Genomic DNA, 23,031 nt, shown 5'->3' with positions numbered 1-23,031 from the left:
TCGCTCCTACTCTTAACTCTTATCCTGTGGGGTTTTCCTTGTCTCTAGTTTTCCCCGTGTCTGCCTACTTTTTGTATTTGGGATTTTTTGGCTGTTTTTGAGTTTCATTAAATGAACAATAACCGTTATACTCTTGTCTCTGCCTACTCCTCTACATCTGGGTCCTCCAACACAGACCTGACACACTCTGGCATTGGCTTCAAGTTCACACAGACACTGCTCACTGTGATTCTGTCACATTTATTACCATACTGCCCCCTGGTGGTGAAAGGGGCTTTATTAGAGTGGCAGATTTCTATTCAGTGCAATCGTTAATTTCATTTCCTAAATAGGAGTAAAAATGAGACTGCAAAAAAAAAAAAATACCAGTTACTTTGTAAGTCGTAATATAACCACAAAATTACGAGAAAAGAGAGAGTCGTTTACACTTGCTAAAATGTAACCTGAATAATTTTTTGTCAGCTCCATTAAACACATGACCCAAGAAAAATGTAAAGTTTCACTTTAAGGATCTTCAGACAGATATGGCAAAAGTTAAAGAGTGTCTGAGCATCAAATTAATGCACATGCCCTTTAGGATAGTTGGAGGTCGTTCAAAGGACTATAAGTGCTTTCTATTTTTAACTTGCCTGGCCTAATCAATCAGCCGTGATGCTGATCTTTGAAGCAGTTTAAAAAAAAAAAGTGATGAACAAAAAATGTACATCACTAGTGATGGGTTTTTAATAAAGAGGAGACCCTTCCATATTCAGGGCCAAAGATCCTTTCTGTGCTTTGCTTTTCTTTTACAGGACTTTTTCATTCAATCAGAGCGTCAGAATGTGACCATCTTTTGCACAACCCACAGCCTTTTCTGAACTCTCCACCATGTCTGCCTGCTCATCAGATTGCCTAGAACTGTGGATTTAAGTGTGCAGCCAAGCAAAACTCACTAAGACCCCAGTGCTGAGGCTCAGCAGAGAAGCTATTGTATGCATTGCAAAAATGTGTGGGGAAAGCAGAGCAGTTGCACTGGAAGTCTGATCAAACACCGTTATTCATGAAATATTTTGTGTGAATTTGGAACTTGGAAATTAACCAAATATGTGATGTGAATGAGTTGAATCATATTTAATCTAGAAAAATGTATTATTCCTTTAGGGCAACATGTTAATGATCTTCAGTTCCTTTAACACTAGAAGTCCCACAGAGGTGTCAAATGAACTTTTTACCTATAAAACCCAGAGAGGTGTCATTTGACCCAAAGAGAACACGAAAATTATTTATTTTTAATGACAGTGTGGTGTGAGAAATGTGCAAAAGAACAACTGTGATTTGTTTTCAATGGTTTTTATTTAGAAGAATCTCCTTCATCCTCTTATTGAGACTCGTGACATACTTGGCACTGCCACGGTATCTCTCTCCTACATTTGCCACATGTGTATTTGTGGCAATGAACACATCGCACAGTTGCGCGATTGCTCTTGCAGCAATGGTTGATCTGACACTTAGCCCTTTTCCCAGGGCCAGGTGTAGGCGGTTGTTGTTGGCGCAGTTGCTCTTTGAGTGCCTTCTTTTCACTCACATGAGAGTTAGCCAACTCTCTTGCTAGCTGAACCAGGAAGTCCACCCGTCTCTCCTGCACCCCGGTGCATGCTTGATAAAGCAGATGTGCATTGAGTGCCGCCATGTCGATCATGTTGTAGAACACGGCGACTGGCCATCGCCGTGTTCCTGTGCGCACACTGTACTCCCGCACCATCTGGTCCATCACATCCACTCCGCACTTTGTGGTGTTGTATTGGGTGATGGTGTTTGGCTTCCTTTTGATGGTTTCCTCAGTCTCAACCACGCTGTGCATGCTGCTGAGAATGTAGACGGTCTTTTTTCGTTTGGGCGCATACACCGTCAGCGTGGCACCAGTGGTGGAAAACACCTAAAAAAGAAGAAATTGTTGTTATTATAGCGGTTTTAAACACAATGACACACTCAGAGGTGTTGATGGAATAAAAAAGACCAACAACATACCTGAGTGGTGAATTCCTTGCGGTCCATCTTTCTAGTTGACTGAGGAATTTCCCGGCGAATCTTGTTGACTGTCCCGAGGATGGTGGTTTTCCGGCTGAGCAGTCGTCGTGCAAGTGTCAGTGATGTAAAGAAATTGTCCGTGGTGACCGTCCTGCCTTTGTCCATAAATGGTTCCATCAGCTTCATCACCACACTCTCAGAAAGTCTCTCCTCACTGGGACGACTGGGGTCCTTTCCAAGATATGGGAGGACATTGCAGATGTACTTTGTTTTCAAATCACAAGCCACCCAAAACTTTATGCCAAATTTGTCGGGTTTTGTTGCAATGTACTGCAGGAAACAGCAGCGAGTCTTCGATGGGAAAAGCTGTTCATCAATTGTGATGTGTCGACCAGGGTTGTAGCATGTGATGCAGTTGGTAACAAACGATCCCCACACATCCGAAATTGCAGCAAAATTATCTGTCTGCACTCCCTCACTGCGCGTAAACATGTCATCAAATCGTAGGTGACGCATGATGTCTTGGAAACGGTTTCGTGACATAATTCCAGTGATAAGTGGGTTTCCCAGGCATGCTGACCAGCTGTCACGCAGAGATGGAACCTTGGTCACCCCCCTCAAAATAATAACAGAAATAAATGCCATTAGTTCATGGAGGATCATGAACCAGTCCGTCTGCTCCGTTTGCCGTGCATGCTGAATAGTCCATTCTTGAATGGGACGGAGCATGCCAACAGTAATGAAACAGAGGAAGCTCTGAAGGCGACTCCTGATTCTTCTTCTGGCCTTTGCTGTTGGCTCTCCATCTGCAGCGTACGGTTCCATTGGAGTGAAACGGAGAATTGTACCCACATGTTCTTCATGCCACACTGTGCCCTCTTTCGCCGTCTCTGTGGGCTCACTCTCCAACCGAGCTCTCTTTTCCAGATGAGGAGCAGTCGCGTCATCTGCAATGTGAACAAATTCAAATTATTCTTTTCTTCGGTTTTAAATAAAAATAAAGTCAGGAAATGAAAATAGGATGTTTGGGAAATCTAACCTGAAGACAGCTCAGAGTCCGAATCCGAATTTGGCTGAAGGTTTATGTCCTCCCCATCTGAGTCACAAGGGTTTGCATTGTTCAGGATCAATTCCAACGCTTCTTGAGTGGTAAACCTTCTCTGCATTTTGAGTAGAATAAGTGTGGAGTGTCAGCAGGTGGAAGCAGCCAGCTATTTATTCCCCACAGCACAAAAGGCTGCATGACAACATGGTATTCCAGTGGTGTCCAATTCCGGTCCTCGAGGGCCACTAATCAGCACACCTTATTCAAATGATCATCCAGCTCTGCAGAAGCCTGATAATCATTTGAATCAGGTGTGTTGGAAGAGGTGACTCTGTTTCTTTCAATGTTTGTAGTCTGTGTTTGTTCTCCCCCAGCATCAAGCAGAACGAGTTAATAAACGGGGCATTGTGACTTTAGCTTCCAGGGCACTTCCCCCTAACATTCCAGACTTCCATTGTTAGAGTCAGGCTCTCCCCCCTGCTGATTTCTCAGGTGATTCATTTACAAATGAATAGATGCAAATTGTAGCCATCAGAGTCGTCAGTTTGGTCCTAGAGTTCATTTGACCCTGCTCTGGGACTTCTGGGGGGATATAGAAATCCCTGGGACTTCTAGTGTTAATGCAGTGGTTCTCAAACATGGTTATGTGTATCGCATAATCGGGGACATTAAGGATTTCCAGAGGGTAAGATAAAGGTAATGGCATTGTGCTGCATGTGATACATCAATAAAAAAGTGAAGAAATCAAAGCTTTAATAGACTCAGTGTGCATCATTAATGACACATGCCTGTGGGGATCAGTAGATAACATCAAATTACTGCTTTTTTTTAGCAATGATCCATTTTCCCATTTTTAAAAAAGTGACAACATACATTTCACTGTTCAACTGTTGGACTAACTACTACCTACAGCACGGTGCGTATGATGGTAAAGAGTGATCACACGTACTCATGTACACACGTGCAGGATTGTACTTTGCTCCCAGGTAGTACGAGTACATGGTTGAACATGCCAATCATGAAGGCCACAAACACCATGATGAAGATGACCATGAACTTGAAGATATCTTTGACGGTACGTCCCAGTGAGATCTGCAGTGGGCCAAAGCTCTCATTAGCTGGCAGGATGTAGGCGATGCGTGAGAAACTGAGGACGTAAAGTCCTTCAGAGATAATCTGGGAGTCAGACGGTCGCTTCTTGTTCCTGGCTGAGGGGCGAGGAAAGATGTATGACAAGAACGGGCATCAGTAAAGGAAATTCACTGATTGTTTCCAAAATAATTCAGATAACAAACAGGGGTCTGTAAGGTGTATTACAGACATTTTAATAAAATCAGCTTACGGGAAAATGTGTCATTTTTACGGTAAATCCAGATCATTTCTACCATCATTTTATGTATTTTTGGTGTCATTTTGTTGTTGTTTGTCTGTTCTTTTTATTATCCAGTATATTTTTCTCACATTTTGTGTGTTTTTGTATAATTTAAATTATCCTCTCTCTCTCTGTGTGTGTGTGTGTGTGTGTGTGTGTGTGTGTGTGTGTGTGTGTGTGTGTGTGTGTGTGTGTGTGTGTTTATTATGTTTTGTTGGTTTCTCTGTTATTTTTGTGTATTTTGTAGTGACCTCGTGTATTTTTCTCTCATTTAGTGTCTCTGTTGTTGTTTTGTGTGTTGCTGGTGATAGTATTTTTCTTAGTGTGTGTGTTTTTGGTGTCATATGTATTTTGTTGTTTGTTCTATTTAAAATTCGGTGTGTTTTTTTCTTAATTTGTGTGTTTTTGTTGTTGTCTTGTAAGTTGGTGGTAATATTTAGTATGATTATCAATTTTAACTAAAAAATAATCATAAAACCCCACATTTTCAATGCGGTTTAAGATACTGCAGCCTAGCAAATGTTCAATCTCCAGCAAATATGATGGTGCATTTATCATGTATCAACTTAATAAATAATTTAATAACGAGATGTTATTGCCACAATGGATAAAAGATGGCTACTAAAAGGCTACTTATATAGTTTGAAACTGAGCTAAGAATGTAGATTGCACAGACGGGACAAAGCAAAATCCGGCATTGCTGTTCAGCATGGAAATAAGTGACCAAGTCAAGTAAACAGCTGCTATATTTATATGGTAGTTACAAGAAAAAAACAAACTTTTGGCCATATTTGCAGTTTGTGCACAGTGATTGGGAATCATCAGTTCTCTCTGCTAACACAGAACACTTTCTGATTAAATCGCTCACTAACCAAGAAAACATTATTTGTCAGCAGAATCTATAGACGCAGTAGATGTATTTTAGAAGTGCCAACACAGCTGTTTGGAATGTGTGCTTGGATGAAATAGGAAATAATGTGGATTACACATGAAAAACAGAAAACACCAATCTTGCGTAATGTGTATGATTATGATTAAAAACCAAAGATACAAAACATAACACTTTTTCTGCATGTTTATAGACATTACAGATGACACTGCAAAAGCTGTCCGGTTACGTCATGGCAAAGTCAAACCACCAGATGGCAGCACTGAAGAATATTCCATTCCAAGCTGATGAGAGGAATTGACACCAGGATAATGAGGCCTGAGGTTGGACTGAGAGTGTTTCAGGTGCTTTTATAAACTCATGCTTTTGAGTCCGTCTGCGTCCGTTAGTCAGGGAAATATTCTGATAGGTTTTAAGACATTCTGTTCAGCACATTGTTGTTGCGTATGGGTTCGTTCACACCCTTGGGCGTGCATTGTAGCTGTTCCCACTCAACGTTCTTGAAGCCAAAATACAGCACTTAGAGGTGCTTCCATCTTGCAAATTTAACATCATTTGGAGCGAGATTCTGCGCAGTAGAGTTCGGCGAGAGGAGCCCTGGTAACACGCTCCCCCCCACCCCCACCCCATTTAGCATACTGCCCTGATGAGTTACGCAGCCCAGCTACGCCACAAACTTATGTATCTTTCCCACTGGAAATTCTACCAATGTAGGGGTTAGTACTAGTAGCTCAAAAAAGTTTAATGGCGTCTCGGCTTTCCTTCACAACGTAACTGCTTATGCTATTCACAAAGAGAGCTAAGTACGATTCGAAGAAGATTCTGTTAAGCTCTTAAATTCTTGAAAAAATAAAGCACCCACAAATCTTTAAAAGCCTCGATAAAATGCTTTAAAGGAAGTGTCTATTTATACGGTTGCCATATGGACAAGCCCTGGTGCTATTAGTACGGTTACAGAAGTACACATACGTAGTGTCTTAGGATTAGGGTTAGGTTATAACCCAAGATCACAACAATTTTTAGGGTTAGGGTAAGATTTAGTCTTAGTCACGCGACCAAAAACTGACCAATGACTGGCCTATCACATGACCTAAACTAGGGGCGATAGGGGTGATGCGTGTAGATAGAATAACGGTATATTTATATGGCAACCGTACGGATGGCCACTGCCTACTTTAAACCAGTCCTTGGTAAGAATAAGTCCTTTGTGAGCTATCACTCATATTGAGGACAAATCACACGTGGATTTTATCATTGTGGAACAAACACCAATATGTTCCCAAGAAGGAATTGTCGATCTGATCTTTTGATCTACCCGAGTTGGTGTTTTGTTGACCTGTTATCTTGTCATAAATATTGATGTCTGCATGTAGTTACTAAAGACCCTGACTGGAATTCCACAACAAGCATCTGTTAACATGTTAAACAAATAAACAAATGCATAAATGGTTCCTTGGATCATGATAGATTTCAACCCCTGCTACTACTGGTTGGTACTTACCATAAGTAAAGTACACCACTTCATCGGGCAGAGATGCATCACTGAGATCTTCATCAGGAACATGCATACCCACATACTGTTGAGGAAAGCCATGAAGCATGCAGTAAAAGAGGCCACAAAGATGGACAACGTGCCAAACTCCAGGACGTTCCAAAGATGCATGAGATACTCCCTGGGCCCATCACTCCAGATCTCCATGCGCTAAAAAAGCGTGACATTATTTATGATATTCCATTGGATAGGATGATAAACGAAAAGCAAAATTGGCGAGGATAGATGCACATCCCGGGCCTAAAACAGCGTGCTGGATCAAAAACTGCACATATAAAAAGACAACAAAGATCTGCACAGGCTGCTGCAAGAGCAATTGCGCGGGATGATAACGGACAACGCTCTGATCCGTTTCCTTCACAGCACACACGTTTTTCTATTCAAGTAGACCTTTTATCACACACTAGCCAGAGCAAAACCTGGTGCTGACCAGGCTAGTCGTTGAGGCTAGTTACCATGGTGATTTAGCTTTGTAAGACGTTAGTGTGCTTCGTGGTCCAGCACACACTGATTAAATCCTAGAAGACAGCGTAATATCGATATTGTAATTTTCTATATCGCCATAATAGAAAATTCAATATATCTTGAATCTTGATAAATGGCCCAGGCTTAGGTGTAAGCATAGGCAGGCAGCAGACACTTAAACAACATTTCTTCTGATTGGTCTGAGCCACAAAATAGGGGAGCAGAGACCTCTACTGGTATAAAAGTAATTTACATATACAATAGTCAATGAAAGAGCTAAAATATGTTCTTTAATCTTGAGAGATTATCACCTTCTTCAATAATCTTACTATCCTCAGGATGTAACAACTGGCAACAGTTAGGATGATTGATTTTACCACTAATTCATCTTCTGTCTCTTCCATAGAGAGCCAAACATTGTTTAACTGTACTCTGATTGAAGGCTGCATGATTATGGCCAAAATAAAATCACGATTATTTTGATCAATATTGTAGTCACAATTGTAATCATAATTTTTTTTATTATATTAAGGAAAAATCTGTTTTTATTGCATTACTTTTAAACAAACAATATGTGTACAGCTTACAAATTAAGGTTTAAAAAGTTATTATAATGAAAACATTTTTTATAGAATTAAGCCAAGAATTTATAATGTACCAAAGGCTATAAATAAATGAACTATTATAGAGAGCAGAGGCCGTATTTTAAATGTAAACAATGCAGACGATCAGGTTAATTTAATCGAGGCAACCAAACTCGTGATCACGATTAAAATTTGATGAACTGTGCAGCCCTCCTCTAAACCAGGGGTTCTCAACATAGTCTCACCCTGGGACCCACATTTTGCCACGGTCATTAAATCGCGACCCACTCAGTTTTTCAAAAATAGCTGTTGAAAACACACATTTATAATCTTTTTAAAAACATAAATCTATATATTTTCCTGTGCAACATGCATTCCACAGGATAACACATACAGGACCTTAGCGTCACAGTGACGTCAAAGGGGTACCGTTGGCCTCGTTCCGGAGCGACCATATGGGACGAAATGGGAGCGAGACTGGGTTATAACAGGATGCCTGTGAAAAGAAAAGGTTATTTCAAAATAAAATAAAAATAACAAGTCCAACATGAGAGACATTAAGTATTTATTTATATTTGACCAGCTGTCCACGACCCACCCAGTACAAGTCCGTGACCCACTTTTGGGTCTTGACCCACCAATTGAGAATCACTGCTCTAAACCCTTAAGATATGAAACAATTTGGGTGGCAAGGAAAAAAGATGACTGGTGAATGTAAACACAATGAGATGTCCATTTTATTTAAATCAACAGAGATTAATTTCATGAATAAATATCAAATTCAGCATTGCTCTTATCTGTAATGACTGAAAGCAGTGTTTACCATGTAAAACATAGTTTTCCGTATCCAGAGTTTCTGAGAAATCTATGTTGTATGATTCTTTTGAAATGCGAAAAAATACCTAGTCTTGTCTTTTACTATGTTCTACTGCCAGTGGTCATTCATATACATTAAGGTATACAAGTCCCTCCTTCGTCCTATAGACCCCTATACGAATGGAAACGATCGCCGAGTGCGCCCAGCCAGTAGGCTTCGACTTCCTGCTTTTGAGACTCTCCATCAAAGTGAATGCGGAACTGTGCACGGTAAATCAAGGTAAACAGCAAACAGGTAAATATGATTTTGGCTCTTACCTGACCCATAGACCTACTGTATATCAATGCGACCCGATGCAACCTTGTTATGCTATGTGATGCGCGTGCAGAAAAGTAGAGGTGTGGCTTCTGGTACATTGAAGAGTCAGGAGGAGGAAGTGGAGCTGTTGAGGGCAGGACATCGAGACGTTCCCTCAGAAACTGTGGATATCAGCTTTAACATAGCCATAAGCTCCTCATCCATTAATGAATTCAGGGCAAAATAGTCTTCACAGTGTTCCCAGTACTGCAACGGGTCAGTAGGGTCCTCTCTCTGTTCGTAGGTTGGGAACAGTAGCTTTACTGAACTTTTCCCAATCTTCCGACTCCTGTTGAGTGGCAAGGTTGAAAAACCTGACGCTACTTGGACCCCTGCCCTCCCAAGCAGAGCTGTCGACTCCTACCTGGGTCTGCTGGGGAGGATTACTGTTTCTAGCCGGTCATGGAAAACAGTCTGCACAGTTTGATCCATTATAGTGGGTTAATTCTTTCTGTGAGAATGGTCTGGGGATGGTAAGTAGAAGTTTGCTTTGGTGTGAGGTTCCATCTCTACAAGCGTTCTAATTTGAGTACCCTAAGTCACAAAGACTACATTGGGGCATCTTTCAAAAGCTCCTGGGGAGTTTTACAACATACTGAAACTCCACCCCCTTGGACCTTCCTGGGCCTATCTTTGCAACGCAATGGTACACAGCGACAAGGGTCCTCATTCCCAAAAGTACAAGCTGAGACAAATCAAATCATGTGTGATCCAGCTTCCTCACCTCCTCATCAGCCTGTTAAACAGCTGATTGCCACGCAAAATTTGTAGCTAACCCCCTTTGACTTTGGAGTAACACCGTGAAACTTGGATCACTAATTCAGCCCCCACCCCCGACGAACTGAGTGAATTTTGAGCCTTGCAGCATAAGCCAATTTTGAATTATGAAGAAAAAGACAGTTCAGTTACTGCTCAGTGTGGGGGAGGGGCAGTTCATTATCCGATTGGGGTACTTTTTTTTCCACTTGGTGGACGTCTTTCGATTAAAATGAAATTTGGGCAGTGGAGTCTGAAGCCAATTCCAAGAGCGCCTGCCACCAGGAATTTTTTCCAAAAAAAAAAAAAAAAAGATTCCAAGAGGAGCATTTTAAGGTCCTCCTCGTGGAAGCACCTCTATCAACTTGCATGCCCTTTACCTGACTTGCATTGGGCTGCTTCTAGGTAGCCTTCATGGAGGTCTTCCACGAGGCGGACCCCCCCCCACACCCAGCACCAAACTTCCCCAAGGGGAGGGCCCAGAGAGCCCTCCCGCCCGAGAATCCGGCGGAAAAGCAAAGTACCATGCCCAGGTGACGGCCAGAACCGTGCCGAACTGGCAGCCAGCGGGCGCCCGCCTGCAGGCCCGGAGCCAGCAGAGACTGGACCCCAGGCAAGTAAGGGCCAGGAACAGAAGCAGCAGCAGCCAGCCCAAGGATGCCGGCCGCACCCCCCGCAGATCACCCCCCATCGACGCTACCAGCGCGATGAGCCTTAGTTATTGTCAAAGTCAGGACCCACCCCCGGGGCCCCCGCCAGACCATCACACCGATATGCGGCCTCGAGGCGGTAAACAGTAATTGTGGCTAAAAATGTCTTGAATCCTTTTTTCTTGAACGACAGAGTGCTCTGTTTTATGTTATTGTACAGGAAAGGCGAAAGGAGGGACTATTTGGATGAAACCCTGGTGTTGTTTCGTTTATGAAACTGACCAATGAGCCTCACAACACTGAGTCAGCCTGGGTTGTGCAGTATACTCCGCCAATACACACTTCAAAGGAGGATCCCGGCAAACAGTGATCACGGGTCATCCTGCATTGGCTCGAGTCTGCATCGTGATAACTGGAAGTTGTTGCTGTTCTGCTGGAAGAACAGCAACACACGGCTGCTTTAATCAGAGGAAAGTGAAACACTCACCCTGTGTACATGTGTCTGCATCCTAGATGGGTTCCCACAGCTGCTCAAATGTTTATTCTCAATGTGCCAATTCATGTGTGTGTAAGCTTGCTTTCCCTCTGACACACACACAGCTGGCAAACGGTGAAACAGCAAAACTTTCCGCACAAACTCAGTTTCACCTTCAGAAAAAGCAAACCATGCACATCAATAACCAATGAACATGTTTATAGATTCTTCTGTTTATTTGTTGGATCAAAAATATCACCATATACAATTTCAGCTTTTGATTTTACTCAGTATCTCTTGTACATGTCAAAAACACAGTATTACTGGTCTTTTTATTTTCTGCAGTCTGAATCACAAAAAAATCTCACGCGGCATGATTTTAATATTTGCTAATGTGTGCGCACAGGAAATAAATACTGTGCAAATAAACCAACAAGAACACAACTTGAATGTTAGGTTTATCTGCTTAAAGACAAATTTAGATTAAAGGCATTGAAATAAATGGTTACATTCCAGTGATTGACAGAATAAGGATTAACTCTTTACCTACCATTTGTATATTGAGGTTTGATATTCAAAGTACATCTCTGTTAGAAATAACCTTTAAATAAGTGGGAATAAATATAATTGTTTTAAATTCTAAGATGGAGCAAACCTCATTGAGATTTACGCTGTGTTATAGAAGAACATTGTACTTCAAATGTGATTATCTTACGTTGTATACAACGAACTCTGTCTAATAAAAATCTGTAAGGACCAAAGCTGAAAGCCCAGAGCAGTTAATGATTCTGATAGAAGCAAATTAAAAATGCTGACTAGACAAATATAAGTTGTTCCAACTTCATATATTTTACACTCAATAAAACTAACAATGGATGCATATATATTTGAATGATTGATAAATGTGTTTTGTCTACAAAACATTACAACTATTATTTAAACTTTGCTCAATAACCTAAACCTTAAACTGACAGTAATAACAAATATTATACAATATAAATACTTGTTATTTGGACAAAGACGAATAAAAAATTTTTTTACAAGTTCCATTAAAGAAATACATTTCTGAAATTTCCAACCTAAAAGTAACAACATTTTTCAGTTCTAATTGGACTTGTACTTAATGACATAAAAACTTATACAGTTTTTATGTCATTAGTGCTATCGAGTGAGAAAAAAGTTAAATGGCTTAACAGAAATCAAACAAGGTTTTACTTGTATAATAGTTGGATATCCGACTTATATCCATTTGACACTTGTTTAGTGTTTCCCCCTCCACAAAAGCTTACTTATCTTGGAAATTGTCCTATATTCTTGTGTGACATGTAGTACTGCCTGGAAATTAAATATTAAAGGGGACATATCATGGTTTTAAATCCTTCCTTTTTAGATATAAATCATACAGTTGTGGTCTATATAAAGCGGAACTGCACTGCTTGGGTCTGAATTCCTCATTATTATAGCTCCCCAGACCCCTTTTCTACCCCTTTTCTGATGTGCTTCTAAAAGCAACTCGTTTTGGTGCGGACACAAAAATGACCTTACCCACAGATGTGGGTACATTTCCGTAAAAAATAAAACTCAACCAGGCACTTTGAAAAGGTTCTGATGCTGGGAGACGTTGTAATGAAGCGTGTGGGTTACAACATCCAGCAACTGAACATTTTTATTTCTCCTCTCGTAACTTCTGCATCCTGGAGCATGGACTACAAAATAAAAGCGAGAAATAAAAATGGCGGATTGCTCGAAGTGTTGGGCCTGGAGTCGATGTCCTAATTTGGCAGTTCCGCTGACGTTATTGTTCAAAAAACGTAATAGAGAATCGAAAAATCGAAACAGATTGAAAAAATATGACTAAAACAGAATATAAAGATATCAACATAGCACCTGAAGAGATTAATTTGAACTTTTCTGTGCTTCTAAACAATCTAAATATACATCAAAATACATTTAAGGGCTAAAAAAAAGTGGATGTAGCATGATACGTCCCCTTCAAATTAAAATATACCATCAGATCTCTGTCTTACAGTATAATTAATGCATGGATTTATTGATAACATTTTTATGGACACTCAGTTTCCTGCCACAATCCAAAAATATTTATGCGAGGTTCATTGCAGAGTCAAAATTGACCGTATGACTGTGTGTTTTCACAATGAGGTAGACAGGAATCTGACTGATTAGAGATGAATAGCAGCAGTATCTTATGCATGAGAAAACAAACATGGATGAACATTATTTATGTTTATCTCATTGTTGGATTTACTACTGTAGGTATGATTATGTGTTGTTTACAAATGTACAGTGGGTACGGAAAGTATTCAGACCCCTTTAAAAATTTTCCTTTTTGATTCAGTGATTTGCTAAAATCAAAAAAGTTCATTTTTTTCTCATTATTGTACACTCAGCACCCCATCCTCCCCAGCCCTTTTCAGGTCTCTCCAGAGATGCTCAATTGGGTTTAGGTCAGGGCTCTGGCTGGGCCAGACAAACATGGCCACAGAGTTGTTTCAAAGCCACTCCTTTGTTATTTTAGCTGCGTGCTTAGGGTCATTGTCTTGTTGGAAGGTGATCCTTTGGCCCAGTCTGAGGTCCTGAGCACTCTGGAAGAGGTTTTCTTCCAGGATATCTCTGTACTTGGCTGCATTCATATTTCCTTCAATTGCAACCAGTCGTCCTGTCCCTACAGCTGAAAAACACCCCCCTAGCATGATGCTGCCACCACCATGTTTCACTGTTGGGATTGTATTGGGCAGGTGATGATCAGTGCCTGGTTTTCTCCACACAGACCGCTAAGAATTAATGCCAAAAAATTCAATCTTGGTCTAATCAGACCAGAGAATCTTATTTCTCATAGTCTGGGAGATCTTTGTGTGTTTTTTTTGGCAAACTCTATGCGGGCTTTCTTATGTCTTGCACTGAGGAGAGGCTTCCGTAGGGCCACTCTGCCATAAAGCCCCGACTGGTGGAGGGCTGCAGTGATGGTTGATTTTGTGGAACTTTCTCCCATCTCCCTACTGCATCTCTAGAGCTCAGCCACAGTGATCTTTGGGTTCCTCTTCACCTCTCTCACCAAGGTTCTTCTGATTACTCAGTTTGGCTGGACGGCCAGGTCTAGGAAGAGTTCTTGTCATCCCAAACTTCTTTCATTTAAGGATTATAGAGGCCACTGTGCTCTTAGGAACCTTGAGTGCTGCAGAAATTATTTTGTAACCTTGGCCAGATCTGTGCCTTGCCACAATTCTATCTCTGAGCTCTTGGGCAGTTCCTTCGACCTCATGATTCTCATTTGCTCTGACATGCACTGTGAGCTGTAAGGTCTTATATCGACAGGTCTGTGCCTTTCCTTATCAAGTCCAATCAGTTTAATTAAACACAGCTGGACTCCAATGAAGGAGCAGAACCATCTCAAGGAGGATCAGAAGAAATAGACAGCATGTGAGTTAAATATGAGTGTCACAGCAAAGGGTCTGAATACTTATAACCATGTGATATTTCAGTTTTTATTTTGTAATAAATTTGCAAACATTTCTACATTTCTGGGTTTTTCTGTCAAGATGGGGTGCTGAGTGTACATTAATGAAAAATAAAATGAACTTTTTTGATTTTAGCAAATGGCTGCAATGAAACGAAGTGTGAAAAATTTAAAGGGGTCTGAATACTTTCCGTACCCACTGTATAGTGTGGGCTCGTAATGACAAACTAGCTTCCCTACAGAAGCAGCATTATTGAGCCACCACTGGGAAATGCTGAGCATTTATTAAAGAACTGATGTAAAACTGGTGTCACAGGAGGGATTCACAATATGACTGAAAATACACATTATATTTGATTTCCCACTTGTTTGGCTCATTATGTATCAATCAGCCCACAAGTACAGTATTCCATCTGCACCACAAAATACTGCTATTTACTGTATGAGTAAATGGGTACACATTCCTAATTGTCTCTTAACAAATGTATAATCCTTCCTCAACATTACACACTTATGCTTGAGTGTGTCAGGCATGTTAAATAGAAAAACATGAGAGTGTGAAACAATAAAATGCATCTGCAACAGCTTTCTTATGTTATGGTTAAATGACGCACAGATCAATATTCTGTGTAGCTCTGGGACGTTCTCATGTTCATTAGAGAAAGCAGTTTTAGGGGCCTTGATAATCGGACCTTATGGTTATTACTGCTGTTAAAATGAATAATATGAATGTAACTAAGGTTCTATGAATCCTGAATGATCGCCAGAGGTGGTGCTGATAGCACTGAATGTTACCTTGGTGCATGCACAGTTCGAGTATGCATTCCAACAAGGTCGCCTGTGACCCCTGGATGACCCGAGAAAAGTAATAAGCTCCGGTGTGACCAGAGGTTCGTTTCCTACAGAATCTTCTCGCGGATACACAAGAATTCTGAGTGACATGACGCTTTGGCGGTCATTTTGGATTCATAGAACCCGTAGTTACATTCATAACTTTCGTTCTATTTCATCCCTGCTGACCACCAGAGGTGGTGCTAAAGCACTGAATGACTTATTCCAGCGTAGTCACGAGGAATCCCAGACAGCAACCTTACTGAAAAACCTCCGAAGATTGAAGGACCACGCCCATTGGATGGGTAGTAGCGACATCCACATTGTAGAATCTAGAGAAAGTGCAAGGCGTCGTCCATGAGGCAGAGGCACATATTTCCTCCAGAGGCACTCCCTTAAGGGCAGCCAAAGATGTAGACACACTCCTGGTAGAATGACAACGTACACCCGATGGTATAGGGTGGCTTGACACCAGATACAAATGGTGAATAATATCTACAATCCAGTGAAAGGAGCACTGCTTGGACAGAGCAGATCCTTTGTTGGGACCCCCATAACAAACAAAAAGCTGTGCAGACGTACAAATGGCTGCAGTCCTTTCAAAATAAGATCTCAGAGCCCTGACTGGACACATTGGTTTTGGTCTGTCCCCACTCTCTTCTGATGGGGGATCATATTGTGCAAGCCTTATAGGCTGATTAAAATGTGAACTTGACAGAACCTTAGGAATAAAAGCAGCGTTTAGCCATAATTTTACCATTCGGTGCCACTTCAGATACGATGGGCTGATACATGCAACTCACGACACGTTTTGCCGAGGTGATGGCGAGTAAAAACTCAGTTTTAATTAAACACCCACTGTGGCTCTGTTTTTGCCAATGGCTGAAATGGAGACATAAACCATTCAGCACTAAGTGCAGGTCCCATGCAGGAACTTGTGGAGCCCCCTTGAAAAACAACGGCACTGTGCGATTGTTGATTCTACCTTGTCGGTCTGATATTGCAGCCACATAGACATTAAGAGTAGATGGAGTCCGATCTTGTTCTAGGAGAGACTGGAGGAACTTTAGAACCGTGGGTACCGAGCAAAGCACTGGGTTCTCCCCATGATTTTGGCACCACTCCACAAACAAATTTCACCTGTTAGCATATTGTAGCTTAGTGGACTGCGCTCTGGCATTCAGTAATAATTTGGGCCTTTCAGTGGCCAAACACATAAGTGAAGAGGGTGAGCATTGGGATGCCAAACCCGACTCCCTTCTAACTGTACATATATGACAATCTATGTTATGATGAAAAGAAACAAACATTTTTTTTTTTTTAATTAAAAGCTTATCTTTTTGTCTACTGCCTGTGACTTAAAGTGGGATTTTTTTTAAATTATTTTTGTTGTATATTTTTAAACACTTAAACCCTGTTCAATGTTTTCTAAATGTTGCAGTTTTATGTATTTGCCTTGTGTATGAAATGCGCAATACAAATAAATTTGCCTCACCTCGCCTATAATTAAATCAAAATTTGGTAAAATTAAAAATGAATGGTTGAAGTTTTCTTGAATAAGCACAAATGGGCACACATCTTACTTTGTTAGTGTTTCCCTGAATCCTTGGTGTCCTGATCACAGGTTGTGCATTACAGACGGAAATGTTTTTAATTAGCTAGCCTGTTGCTGAAGGTGGGTGCAGTGTCCTGACAGGCGTTGCTGCTTGTCCTTCAAAAGTGAAAACACACATGCATCTGTGTGATTGGTTCCAGATAAACAACAACAGTTTTAACAGATATCTTCCTGCTAGCGGTGTGCAGAGAGGCCCTCCTAGCTCTGCGGCGCCTCATGTCAACATCTTCTTTAACCTTTTCCGTAAGCCTGGTAATACCTGCCTCAGCCCATTGTTTCTACCAAACCCCCGTCAGTGTCGCATTGTGTTCTTGCCAAACTTGTCGCTTAGTTCCTGTATGAGCAAAGACAGCTCTCCAGCAGCCTGGGACTTCTCCTCCAGGAGCTCGTAGCGGAGGCTGGAAATGTCTTGCTTGATTTCCTTCAGCTCGCCTGCGTTCACAGAGAGAAACAGTGATGTGAGTTTACGACAGCCGAGGCACGTGAGCAAACACAGACACATATAGAGCAATGTTTTTATCAGAGGTGTAAAGAGTACTGATGTATTCTACTCAAGTAGAAGTACTGTTACTTGATTGAAATTGTACTCAAGTACAAGTAAATCCTACATAAAATACTCAAGTACAAGTGAAAAGTAGCTCAATTAAATAGTACTCAAAATAAAAGTTACTAGTTAGTTTCACCCCCAAGTTTATTGTTGGTAATAAATCTTGCCACAGTTCCTTTTCATAACATAAACAACTCGTGTATAAACTTAAAATGGAAGAGACCCAATTTTAATTTATATTCCACAAAGGCATCTGTATGAAATAAAAAGTTTGTCAAAATGTACAACTATTAAAAAATAAAAATAACACCAATAAATTCAACTTAAAATAAAAAACATTATCAGACACCAAGTATAGATACATTTATGAACTCTAAAACTGAGAAAATAACCTCCATTCAATGCTGTTTTGAAGCGGTGCATTACGTTTAATCTGATTGGTCGGCTATGATGTGATGCATTTGATTGTTGTCTGGTCCTTTCATTTTTTCTAGTTTCTCAATGTCCATTGATCATTTTAAAATAAATATTTACTCAGTAATGGTTGGGTGTAGAAATGTATGAAATTACTTATTTTAAAATGTACTTAATTACAAGTAAAATTACTGATTTAGAAGTGTACTCAAAAAAGTACCAGTACCCATAAAAGCAACTCAATCACAGTAACGTGAGTACTTGTAATCCATTACTTTCACCTCTGGTTTTTATCTAGACAGTCACACAGGTTTACATGTGCTAGTGTCATATTGGACATTAATATCTAGGGACCAATGACAGACATTCTCATCAGAAAATCGATAAATTTCAAGCATACTTGAGGTAGGCTTTAATGAAGAGTGATTTTTTTTTTTTTTTACCTTCATTGACTTCATCGCTCTCTCTGTCCACTTGGGCTTTCAGCACATAGCGCTTAATCAGACGCTTCATGATGTTCTGCATGAGGAGGAGGAAGAAAGAAAGTTAGATGCAGAGGATAGGACACAGGGAACACAGTCTACACATCTTGTTTGATATTACTTTTAAGCATTGCACTTTGTGTGTAGGGTTGAAAAAAAAAATATAAATATATACTGTATATACATATATATATATTCAATATTACGTCGCACGATTCTCGGATCGATTCAAAATACATCCAAATCAATTTTCTAATCTTTATTTAACCAGGAAAGTCTTTTCCACTGCAGGAGACATTGTAACTGCACAAAGAAGAGCGTTGAAACCTGATCATGTTGACCAGCTTGTGTTTTTTCAATAAAATCTAAAAAGAAAGTCCTAACATCCTGCATTTATTTGTTGTTCTAAGCATATACCTCAGTGAAGTTTCACTTCAGTCATGTTGCACTAAAGTCAAAGTTGGTGTAAAAGTCACAGGCAGATTGTACGTTATTTTTTTATTTTAAGTTGTTGGCACATGGCATGTTAAAGCCAATGTTTTGAGTGTAAAATATGCCAATAAAATATATTTCATACATAATGTTCTCATGAAGGTGTGCACATTTACAGATTAGTTGTTTCTTAAGTCATATATTAAAAAAAAAAAAAAAAAAAAATAGCAATAATGGCTTTATACTTTAATATTGGGATATTTCGTATCGTATTTGACTTTGACTTTTATTTCGACAGTCTTCAGAAAAACAAAAAAACTAACAAACACTCAATTGTCTGATTCTTCATCTGAAAGGGTGTAGGTTGAAGCAAAAGCTTACACTGTACATACCTACCCGATCACAAAAACTAAACAAAACAGGATTCTCTAGAGTACTTACTGTACAAACCCCTCTGTCTGCATAAAAGCAGCGTTGGAACACGGTACTTTGATAAGTCAAAAGTGTTGAATACATTTTGGTCTATACATTGATTCCATGATTTCTTTTTCCTCTCAAATTGCTTATTTGTTCTATGCTTTCATTTCAGAGTGCAATGACACAATAAACTGAATCATTTTCAGTAAAAAACTGGAAAAAGTGTGGTGTTCTAAACACATACATACACACATACAGTATATACACATTTACATACATTCCAGGGTTGAAGTCAATTATAATTGTAATCGTGGAATTGATAATTAAAATTATGATATAATTATAATTGTAATTGTAATTTATAAAATGTTTTGCTGTTGTTATTGTAATTAAATTGTAATTGAGTTTAGATAATTGACTTTGTAATTGTCATTGCCATGAAAATCCTAAAAAAAATTCAATTATAATTTAAAACTGGGGAACCATGTTACAGTTCTGTGTAATTATACACATATGTAGTTAACAATTATTAAACTAGGTTTCATATCAAGGTTTCCCACATTTTACCTTTTAATAAAATGAAATGGAGGGGTATATAGACACAAAAAATCCTCAGAAACACACAAAAAGTGTTTTGTGTGACACCAACTACGCGGAGAAGTCAGCATGGTCACAAAATCTGAGCTTTGCATTTAATTTGCCTGTCGGACTCCTCGCAGACTCCGTGAGGACTCCGTTTTGCGGCTGTCCGCCCGAGTATGTTTGAGCCTTAAGGCTGAAGTGCCAAGCAGCGTCTGAGTTGAGGTGTCGTCATGGCATTAATCTATTGCCGACTGTGATGTCCTGCAGCTATCCAGTCCCTGAACTGGGATTGATCCCTGTCACAGCTCACGTGGCAAACATGGAAACGAGTTATTTTTCTGCTGGGGGGCAAAATTTGAGTCTTGAAACTTAAGTCCTATTTCCCTCGGTGTGGACTGAGACAAATTTGCCTCCTCTCAATCGCTGAGTACTTGCCTTCGATGTCTCCCAAACAGCTCATTAGCAAACTTTTCAGCCTTTTCATTTTTTTTCCATTTGAATGCTTCATTTTAATCCCTGCAATTAAAACTTGTGCCATTTCTTTCTCTCTGTTGGGTCTACGTTTTCACCCTCTCTTGCTCCATGTCTACACCAGTGTCTCTAAATGTCTCCTTTTCTCTACTCCTGTCATCACACTCCAGTCATTCTTCATTGTCATTTTGCTGAACATACACATTAGCACAGACAAGATGAGATACCATTCAAAACAAACACATCTCCCATACTACACATACTGACACACACACATCCCTGAGATGTTTTCATAGTTTTATAGTTCATTGTAGACATCGCTCCAGTTGTGTTTTGGGCTTTGAGAGCAGATAGAACACAGCTCCCCCAGCCAAACTCTTGGGGTACCTGGTATCTGACTTGTACAAGCCATGAGCACACCGCTTCACCATTGGGCCTGCTCTGAGCATGTTCGACCTTGCTTAAATAGTAACGACTTTGTAATTGTAATTGCCATGAAAATTCTATATGAATTGTCATACAATTTAACGCAAAACATGTTTTACAGTTTAATGTACAGCTCTAAATATATGGAGTTAACAATTGTGAAAATATATATCAAACTTTCCCACATTTTACCTTTTAAAAAAATAAATAAAATTGAGGGGTATACTGACACAAAAAAGGCTCAGATGCCCACACCAAAAATATCAAAACCTATATTTTCATTGATTAGGAAGCCTAACAAGGTAACCAATAGATAGGAAAGAAATTACATGATAGATATTTAAAGGGTCCATGTTAAGCTAAATCAACCTTTCTGTGCTTTAAACATCATAAAAGTGTTATTAGGGCTTCATACACATGCCTAAAGTGTTTCTTTCATTGGTTCCCGCAATCGTTAGTTAGAGGGTGATTTGCTCCTTTCTTACTGCAGGGTGAGCCCAAACACCTCGCTCCTATTTGATGACGAATTCCCACTTTGATGACAAATTTGACTTGGCACTGAGCTGGAGAAGCCGCACCTCCAGGAAGCTCTCTGCCGTGATTTACATGTAAACAAACACGCCCACGAAGGTGAGCATTTCAGCGTCCTTTGTGCAGTGCTATGTATGTACCGGTGAACGCCCCGCCCCACGCTCTGTCTCGTGTTTATAAAGCAGCATGAGCTCGGCTACGGAGTGGGTGGGAGGAGGGCGGGCCGTCCTCTGGCCCTACGTCACCGTGCGGGGAGGAGGAAGTCAGTGTCCCGTCTATAGACACGCCCACTCATGAATATGCATAAGTAGGCCACAAATCAGCCTGTTTGTGTAGAGTTGCTCAGAAAGTGACTTTTCTGAGGCTAAAACTCTGGAAAACAAGTGAGTTTGGGGAAATAAACCTCAAATACTATGTTTTTGGGGTTCTTGGAACAAATGGAGATGGGTGAAAAATAGCATGACATGGGACCTTTAAGCCCTGCTGTAACTCTTCATCAGCGCCAGTTCGTTTCGTCTACCTGAGTGGTATTTATTACCTGCTGTCTTTCTCACAAGCTCTCAATTTTTGGAACTAGTGTCTGTGACAGAATGAACTAATGGCCAAACATGGACCCAGCAAATGTGAACGCCGTGAAGGACGTCCTCAACTCACAAGGAGTCCTCCTGCACAAACATGACGAGCTGTTATGCAACCTGTTGGAGGCGCATACAGGTACAAGAAATAGGCTCTCAGGTCCCCAAGGCTGCTGCCAGAGCAGCTGGGCGTGCCCTCTCTCAGCCTGTGAGTAATGTTTCTGCCTCAGTTGTTTCTGCATCTTCACAAGAACCCTTTGTTCCTATTCCGCAGGCATATTCCGGCAATCTTGGTTCATGTAGGCATTTTTAATTGAACTGTAACCTTGTTTTTGATCAGCAGCCCTCAAGTTACCCCACAAATAAAGCTTAAATTGCTTTATTTGCGGAGCAGTGGGCCACCGCCTTATGGGACAGACAGTCTTAGTTTTGAGTTCTTTTTTTTTTTTTTACCTTGTCTGCACATGCTGTCAAAGGTCAACACTACAAGAAGTGCAATCTTTTACAGCAATGCATGTTTTGGTATTGCAGTTAAATAAATGAATTTATTTTATTGCATAATTGTGACCATCACCAGCCCTCTCTAAGGAAAGGTAAGAAACACTTTATTAAAGGGAGGATATAAAAATAGAGGGCAGTGTTACACCTAGGTGAGGGGGTGGGGTGGGGGAGGGGGAAGGAAGCAGGGAGGAGAGATTCATGGTAGAAAATGGAAGGGTGAGGAAGAGTTGATTATTTTAAAGTGAGAGTGAGATGTGAAGTTGTAGTTGTGCATATTGTGTTAAGCCAGTCTGGTGATAAGCGTGAAGCTTAGGTATAATAGTGGTGGCTGTGGACAGAGGGAAGGAGTGAGTGGTAATACCTAAAACAGGTATTTGGGATCAACGTGTCTAAAGTTAAGCCCACTACGAGTTTTATCCCACAGTTCAAGGCATGCCAGTGCATCGTAGACCAATGTTTGTGCAAGAACCGCTACTGCAAACCCAAGCGCTGCACCGGACCCGTAGATGCAGCCAGGCCAGCCGATGTGCGGACCCGTGGCAGGCCGCCCTAAGCCCGCACGTCGCAAGGATTGCATTGTAAATATTGTTTTTGCCAACTTAAAACCAGGTACCAAGTTATCTGTCTTTGATATTGCCCATCTTACCTGATAGCGTGTTGGATGCTTTCTTGATTTCTTACGCATGAACTCCTCTCCTGGTCGGGCAATAGACCTGAAGCAATCACCCTGAATCAACAGGAAAGACAACAGTTGATCGGTATT

At 40.6% G+C, this 23,031-nt stretch overlaps 1 protein-coding gene across 1 annotated transcript in view; it reads right to left on the bottom strand.

The window, feature by feature from the left end:
• Positions 1-16,313: 16,313 nt before the first annotated feature.
• LOC114470965 (short transient receptor potential channel 7-like) overlaps positions 16,314-23,031 on the bottom strand; it is a 60,447-nt gene continuing 53,729 nt past the window's right edge. Inside the window, exons 10-12 of the mRNA XM_028459418.1 lie at positions 22,915-22,995; positions 18,295-18,370; positions 16,314-17,322 (exon numbers count right to left, since the gene is read on the bottom strand). Coding sequence (XP_028315219.1) covers positions 17,183-17,322; positions 18,295-18,370; positions 22,915-22,995 — 297 coding nt within the window. The 3' untranslated portion in view covers positions 16,314-17,182. The remainder of the gene's footprint in view (positions 17,323-18,294; positions 18,371-22,914; positions 22,996-23,031) is intronic.

The sequence above is a fragment of the Gouania willdenowi genome, chromosome 10 (genome assembly GCF_900634775.1).
Source record: "Gouania willdenowi chromosome 10, fGouWil2.1, whole genome shotgun sequence".
Lineage (NCBI taxonomy): Eukaryota > Metazoa > Chordata > Actinopteri > Blenniiformes > Gobiesocidae > Gouania > Gouania willdenowi.
The sequence above is the reverse complement of the archived record's forward strand: the minus strand, read 5'-3'. Positions and strand labels throughout refer to the sequence as shown.